The sequence below is a fragment of the Crinia signifera genome, chromosome 6, assembly GCF_055691185.1.
Source record: "Crinia signifera chromosome 6, ASM5569118v1, whole genome shotgun sequence".
Lineage (NCBI taxonomy): Eukaryota > Metazoa > Chordata > Amphibia > Anura > Myobatrachidae > Crinia > Crinia signifera.
The window spans coordinates 225,807,890-225,815,755 of NC_139222.1; the positions used below are offsets into that span (position 1 = coordinate 225,807,890).

The 7,866-nt window shown below is 45.1% G+C and overlaps 1 protein-coding gene across 2 annotated transcripts in view; it reads right to left on the reverse strand.

Moving 5' to 3' along the window:
- HECTD2 (HECT domain E3 ubiquitin protein ligase 2) overlaps positions 1–6,353 on the reverse strand; it is a 94,332-nt gene extending 87,979 nt beyond the window's left edge. Inside the window, exon 1 of one of the 2 annotated variants that reach the window (XM_083149021.1) lies at positions 6,136–6,353. In XM_083149021.1, coding sequence (XP_083005147.1) covers positions 6,136–6,162 — 27 coding nt within the window. In that variant the 5' untranslated portion in view covers positions 6,163–6,353. Of the gene's footprint in view, positions 1–5,473; positions 6,007–6,135 lie in introns of those variants that run through there. The other variant, XM_083149020.1, reaches the window with a different exon arrangement.
- Positions 6,354–7,866: the final 1,513 nt, after the last annotated feature.

Here is a 7,866-nt window from a genome sequence, read left to right on the forward strand (position 1 = left end):
GGGCAGAGAGCATGAAGTGGCCAATGGACAACCAGCATGATGTGCCCCCTGGGCAGAGAGCATCATATGCCCCCTGGGCAGAGAGCATCATATGCCCCCTGGGCAGATAGCATCATATGCCCCCAGGGCAGAGAGCATCATATGCCCCCTGGGCAACCAGCATGAAATGCCCCCCTGGGCAACCAGCATGAAATGCCCCCCTGGGCAACCAGCATGAAATGCCCCCCTGGGCAACCAGCATGAAATGCCCCCCTGGGCAACCAGCATGAAATGCCCCCCTGGGCAACCAGCATGCAAACGCAAGCCCCCTGTGGCAACCAGCCTGTAGGTAAGCAGCACTTATGTGGTTTAATATGTACTGGGCATTACGGTGTGTGTGCTATAATGTGTACTGGGCATCACGGTGTGTGCCATAATGTGTACTGGGCATCACAGTGTGTGTTGTATAATGTGTACTGGGCATCACAGTGTGTGTTGTATAATGTGTACTGGGCATTACGCTGTGTGCTATAAGGTGTATTGTGCATAATATGTACTGGGCATAATGGTGTGTGCCATAATGTGTACTGGTCATAAATGTGTCTGTCATAATGTGTACTGGGCATTACGGTGTAGGTTGTATAATGTGTACTGGGCGCTATAATGTGTACTGGGCATAATGTAGTGTGCCATAATGTGTACATGGCATAACGGTGTATGCCATAATGTGTACTGGGCATAACGGTGTGTGCCATAATGTTTACTGAGCCATGTCCTAAATTTAGAGAAGGAGAGATGGCGAATTTGTGCATCTCTAGACCCTTTTTGCCAATTCAGATTCTGTCGATATAGATAGCACTGGTCATAAACATCCCATGAAGTTAAATGTTTCCTCATTAGAGCTGCTCCTGGCAATTCTATCGCCAATCGGCGCTGCTTGTCATCCGGCAGAAAGGGGCTTGCGCACCCCATTCTACTGGAGCCGTCACCGCTGCCCACACCACCCCAACCCTGACACTTCCTGTTGCCATGTGAGACTCTCCCGCGTGCCCGTCAGATACAGCACCTCTCCACCAGCATTCACCATCTGAGAGAATCTGGCGACTCTCGTAGCGCCTCTCAGCCAGCTACCTCTGTATAATTTATTCTAGTCCACATCCTCATATCTTAACCCCATTGTACTACAGAACTGTTGGCACATCTTTCCTCCTGAAGCTTTACCATCCATGCATATCACATCTTTGCCATACTTGTTAACAGGCAACTAAAAGGGAATGTGGCCAAGATATGTGCGAAGAGTGTTCACTTGGAAGGACTACAGATTTTCTAACACTGACTGAGGATGTCGCTGAGGATAGGTGGGATCACGCATAGTCGCCAGTGACGTAGCAGGTACAACCAAGACCGGTGGTTCTCAAACTGTGGGTCCTGACCCCAAAGTGAGTCCCCACCTTCTAAGCATGGGGTCACGACTCCATGTTGCGGACCATCAGGCTGATGACTTTTCTAATCTCAGTCAGTGATTCAAGGAGTCTGAAAAATCTGTTGCATTGTCTGTTATTTTAACTCCAATCATTTTGTGCCACCACAATGCTGCCATGTATGTGTTGTCTGCTGACTACACACGTGATGTGATGACCTTCTGCAGTACCTTGTCAATCTTTTTATTGTCTGATGGGGTCCCAGAACAAAATAGTTTGAGGACCCCTGCACTAGACGATGTGCCCCATATGCCGGTCCAATCCTCCAAATTGGAAAATATACTGTATCATCTAGTGCGTAACCAGCTTAAATCTGAGTGCTGACAATTCCATGATTTGAAACCTAGCATCTTGTTTGCTTTCCCAAATGCAGTTCTGACATAGGGGGTTATTCTGGTTCACTCCTTCTGGCAAATTCCTTCTCAAAATGGACAAAACCATGTGCACTGCAGGTGGGGTAGATGTTACTTGTGCAGAGAGAGTTAGATTTGGGTGGGGTTTTACTTCAAAGTGAGATCTATATTGCAGTGTAAAAATAAAGCAGTCAGTTTTTTCCCTGCACAGAAACAAAATAACTCACCCAAATCTAATTCTCTCTGCACATTTTACATCTGCCCCCCTGCAGTGCACATGGCTTTGTCCATTTAAGAAGGAAATTGCCAGAAGGAGTGAACCAGAATAACCCCCATAGTATGGAGTTTGTTATGTGTCATTATTTCGCTGTAGGATGAACCCATGAACAACTAAGATAATGGCTAAAGTATTACATGATGCTGCACAATGCTGTAGCAGTCCTTTTGGTTCAAGATGCCAGCGACTCTATGCAAGTCACCTACCCAGGATTCAGGAAAAGATCTCTAGACCATTATGCCCTATTTGGCAGTTTGGTGTCAAATGTGTTGATACAGACTGAAACAACTGGGAGCATAAAGACTTTTGATTAACTTGAGTCGATTAGCGACAGATCTGCAAACACTGCTGTGTTGCAAAGCTGCAAAGTAATTAGCATAAAACTGAACCATGCCCTACAGTATACTCATATGGAGAATATATCCCTGGAGAGGGATCAGAAGATTCCTCTCATGCAGCATTACGCCCATGCAGTGTCAAAACATTCAGTATCATTTATTACCAAGTATTTATATAGCACATGCATATTTCAAGTCTATTAAATCATTTTAAGCATTATATAATAAGCTAAAAACCAAACGTTTCAAATATCCCAATATCAGAGGGTAAGTCCAGTATTGCTGGGACTGTCCTGCTCTCCCACTCATGGGCTGCAGTATTACACATGGGGAGTGTTGGGGGGAGCACAGTCATCGCTGGGAATAGAAACCATGCGCATCTATGCAGGGAGAGTCTGGGGACAGCCCATATCTCGGGTAGCGCTGGGCACGCCTGCACAGTGATGCACATTGGGGGGGGGGGGGGGGGGGGGGGGAGGCCTTGCCCCATTCCAACCAGTATCTGACTCCTAGTTGGAGCTCCAGGGTCCCGATTCTGGAGATATAAAAACTACAGTATGCTTGATAAATGACATACTATACAACACAGATATGTAAATGTATTTTATTGTGTCATAAAGGGTTCTTTTTAACAAAAACATTTTGCATTCAGTTATGTAAAAACTGGAGTTTGTGCATAATTTTATGGGGGTTTTTTTTGTTTTTTTTTGCTATATTCTAATAGCATAATGCAGGAGATTTCACTTTAAATTTCACAGGCTTAATCACAGGCTTATTAGCGCTGTAGAACAAAGTCCTCATTATTATCAATAGGGATTACGGTTTGACCCCATGTATAAATTCTGAAAAACAAACTTTGTTTACGTTTGGCCACATTAGTTTACATCATGGGGCCAATTCAGGATCACTTGTTCACTTGTAGCAATTAGAAACCGGCCCTATTCCCAACAGCTTTGGCGACTTCCACACTTGCCGTCCCTTTCGCTGCGGGGAGGGAGGGCCAGGGGAAGATGGGGGCGAAAACAGGGCTCGCCCATGAGAACACCAGCATTTTATGGGCATCCCCATGAAAACTCTTGGCATGACCATGGATACACGTCACAGGACGTCAGCCGCCTGCTAATATAAGTAAGTTGACACTGATTTGCGAAGGCAGCTTACTGAGCCAACCTGAATTAGGACCCAAATTCGGATACTGTAAACTGCTTAAAGCCTATGGCAGGTATGTCCAAACTATGGCCCTCCAGCTGTTGTGAAACTAAAAGTCCCATCATGCCTTGCCACAGTTGTGCTATTAGGGAATGCTAAAACTACGGCAAGGCATGCTGGGATGTGTAGTTTCACAACAGCCTGAGGGCCATAGTTTGGACATGCCTGGCCTATGGAGACATGGCAGCAGAAGGGAGAACCTTACAATCCCAGGAACCAATTCTGTGCTGCTGCCCAGTGTCAGATTCCAAAATCCTGGAGATAAATCTGTCAGGGAGAGCAGTTATCACTAGGATTGTCATTGCAGGTTTTACGTTGTATATGGCAGGAACATTTTCATTGAAAATTAAAATATCCACTGTGAGATGGAACGTTAATCCCGACAGTTCCACAATCATTAATACAAAAGCCCATGAGAGGTTTTCTTTTTATTGTTTTAGCCAGTATATTTCACACTGTGGGGCAGATGTATTCAGCCTTAAAAAGAGATCAACTTGAGGGTGATAAATGTCCAGCCAATCAGCCCCCAACTGCCATGCCATAAGCAGTGGTTGGCAAAAATGCCAGTTAGGCACTGATTGGCTGGACATTTACCACTTTTTGTCACATTTGCATTTATCCATTATTTCAAGGCTTAATACTGTACATCAACACAAATTCACATTGGACACCAAAATTAATGCAGATGTAACCATTTTTGATTGAACTCACATACCTCCTACACACCCCATAATTTCAATCTGACTAATGAAATCAAATAACTGTATTCATTTGAGGATTCCAAACATACCCAGCAGTAGGGTTTATAATAATCAATACAACTATATTAGAAAAACACAACAAACAAGGCAATGAGCTACTTTACAAGCTACAGTATATAGTTTTGGATTTAAAACTTGTTTTTTAAGTAAATCAGCTAAATGGCGCATCTACTGTATAAGAAGACTACTTCTTATACTGTACTGCAATTTTAATTCTTCTTAATACTCAATATATCCTGTTTGGTGGTCCAGGGCCAAGTTCAATTATGTATGGTCAATGTAATAGGCAAAACCAGTGCTTGTGGCTTCCAATCAAACTATGTGGACAACCAGAAGCAATCCTGTACCCCACCACATATCTGAATCTAAGCATGAGGTACAAACACCATTTACTTAATATTTATTTTCCAAATTTCTCAATCCGAAAACTGAAAAAAAAAAAAAAAGATAATCTAAGGTGCAGGGTTTTCAAAAAGTTTGGGAACCACGGTATTAGTTGAACTGGAGCAACTGAGGATTTAATGTTAGCTAAAGAATACTGCACTTAACTAATATGCCATGTTATAGGACAGGAATTGGTTAGACGTGATTATTATTTTTGGCCATTATCTTATTTTTGCCTATTCTGCAGGAAAAGCAGCACTTACACAGAAAATATCTCTGCTAAAGCTGATTATATATAAATGGATCATTTTTCCAGACTTCCGCTGTAATTAGCTGAGGGGTAAAACCCATTTTTTTAAGGTTAGCAGCGAATCTAACTTTGGGATAGAGACAAAAGAGATGAAATAGACAGAACTATATAGATATAAAAACTGACTGACAGATATATACTGTAGATACAGTAGAAAGATAATACACTGATTTTAGCCTGGACTCTATAGTACTGACCACAGTCAGGAGGACCAGCACTACTGTGCAGTGTAGCAGGGATGTGACCCCAGTGTTCCCCTAGGAGCCCTGTCCGGGGTGAGACATGCACTACTGTAGTTATACACCCTAATAAGTTGTACAAGTACACTACAGAGTTATATAGAGCGATGTGCCCGGAGCCCGGGTGCTGGCAGATAGTTACCCCGGCGGCTGCACGCAGGATGGGCGGCAGCCTGTAGTCTCTCTGCTGCGGTCTCTCCAGATGCTCCTCTTCCCACTGACTGTCTGCGGTGAGCGGCTCACACCTGGCTGGGAGTGAGCCCGGCTGCCAGGACATCCTCACCAGAGCTGGCCGGGGCTATGCTGCTGCTGCCTCAGCGCCTCCCCAGCCCGGGATGCAGGAGGAGGAGGCGGAGGAGTGCCGGAGAGAGTCGTGTATGCTCTGCCGGGAGAGCCAGCTGTCCGCGACGCATGTCACTCAGCTAGCAGCGGCGGCAGGTGGCCAGCGCACCTCCATGCTGCCCCGCACGCACATCGCTCTCCTCGTCCGGCATTGGGGGGCTGATGGAGGGAACTACGCTGCACCTACAGCCCGAGGCGCCATGTTGTTTATAAGATGTTCCTAGAGACCGGCTTGGAGACAAGGGGGATGTCTTTTTCGGGACCCCTGATACGTACTTTGCGCAGCGAACGACGCGCAGCTGCTGTGCTGCCTGTTCCGTAGCTGGCGTAGACTGCTTTGGTGAATTGGGGGAAAGAGTGACTAACGTGCGGTGTCAGTGTAAGATCCCTCCCTGCAGCTGCGGCTGCCAGCAAGTGATAACACACCCGGCTCTTCCTGGGTCAGGGCCAAGGAGAACTCACCCTTTCCACAGCTTCCTCTTCATTCATGTAGTCCCCGAGTGAGAGGAGCTATTGCCCTGACTTTCTTTCTTCCTCATAAAAATGGGGGTTGCAGATTGGCACAGGCAGGGGAATGACATAGTTTCTGCCTGTGCTCATATCCTGAGCAGCCACATCATGCAATATAACCACTTCATCTCCACAGCCAGCCACCCCATGTCACAGCATCTACAGCCTGGCCTGTCCTGCAGACACAGGATGATGCAGGTTGGGAGCAACAGAGGCAGAACTGGCACTGGGAGGCAATGGAGTTATCTGCTGCAGGGCCCCTGCTCCCAAGGGGGCACCTCTCCTCCCCTGCTAGTTTAAATCAGTTAATTGAAAATCATCGACATCGCTTCTGTAACTGATATCTGAAATGTGTGTTGTCTCTCTCTTTGTAGAACACATACATATTTCAGTATATATATATATATATATATATATATATATATATATATATATATATATATTTTTTTTTTTTAAGGTTGTGTGTCTGTGGGGGAGGGGGCATGTACACACAGTGTTCTCACAATAACCTATAGAGCAGAATATTGCTCCAGCACAACAAATACTCCCTAGAACTAGGTATCCCAGCCCTCTTAGTATTTGGACAGATTTGTTACCACAAACTGGAGACTGAGCTTCTGGATCCACTCTCAGTACTATGCATGACTGTGGCCTAGCTGTATTTTCCCTATGGAAAGTGTTACTCAGATGTCCTACTCTCAGAAGTCAGCGAATAAAACATTTCCACTTACAGTATTTTTATTTCACTTGGTCCACGTTACAAAAGCGCAGCATTTCGAAGAAGAAGTATTCTGACACACGGGAGTAAAATAAAGTGAGATCATCTTCTTGGAAGTTGTCTGGAGTTTATATTTGGACATGAGAGAGACATCTGCCCCGAACTAACAAGAAGTGCAGCTTTATAGATTAACTAATCTTTAAAAGGCAATCAGCATACCATTTTTAGCAAAGGGGGAACAGTTCAGTGTTGCTGAATAACTGCACAGTTGCCAGAATGATGTATTCGTTTAGTTACTGCTAAGAATAAACAGTTGCTTAATGCTGAGCTTCCCAAGCGTTTAAACACGGACCGTAATGTTATAATACTTGCCCAGAAATATTGCTGGAAAACAAGCCTATTTCTGTTGTGTGAATGACATATTGTGCTTTTATTGGATCGGAAAAACAACAGGTTATTAGCATTTATTGTTGGGTAATGGTAATACAGAGTTTTGGCACGTAACGATGTACAAAACAGTGGCTAATAGGAAAATATAGCTTATGATGCCAGTGAGCTTGCATTTTGCAAGGGTAAAGTTGTACAAGGTGCACTGGTGGCAATGGAGGCAGTGTTACTTTTTGCAGTAACCACCATAATCTATAAATTTTATGAATAAAAGTCTGTCTGGGTCTATACACACACTGGGCGACTATGCGCAGAGTGTATGGACAGCGATGATTGCGTTCATCGCTGGGGGGAAAGCCACTCAGTGCATACACACTGAGCGGCTTTCCCCATGCCCGGCGCTGTCAGTGGGGAGAGGACGGTTTTGTATAGCGCAGAGCTATGCAAAGCCGTCATTTCCCAGCGATGATGCGGGAGCGCGCAGCAGCACTCACCATTCATCGCCGGGGAATACACACTGGGCGGCTTTGAGCTGAAAGCCGCTCAAACATGCCGTTTGGGTGACTTTCAGTTTAAAG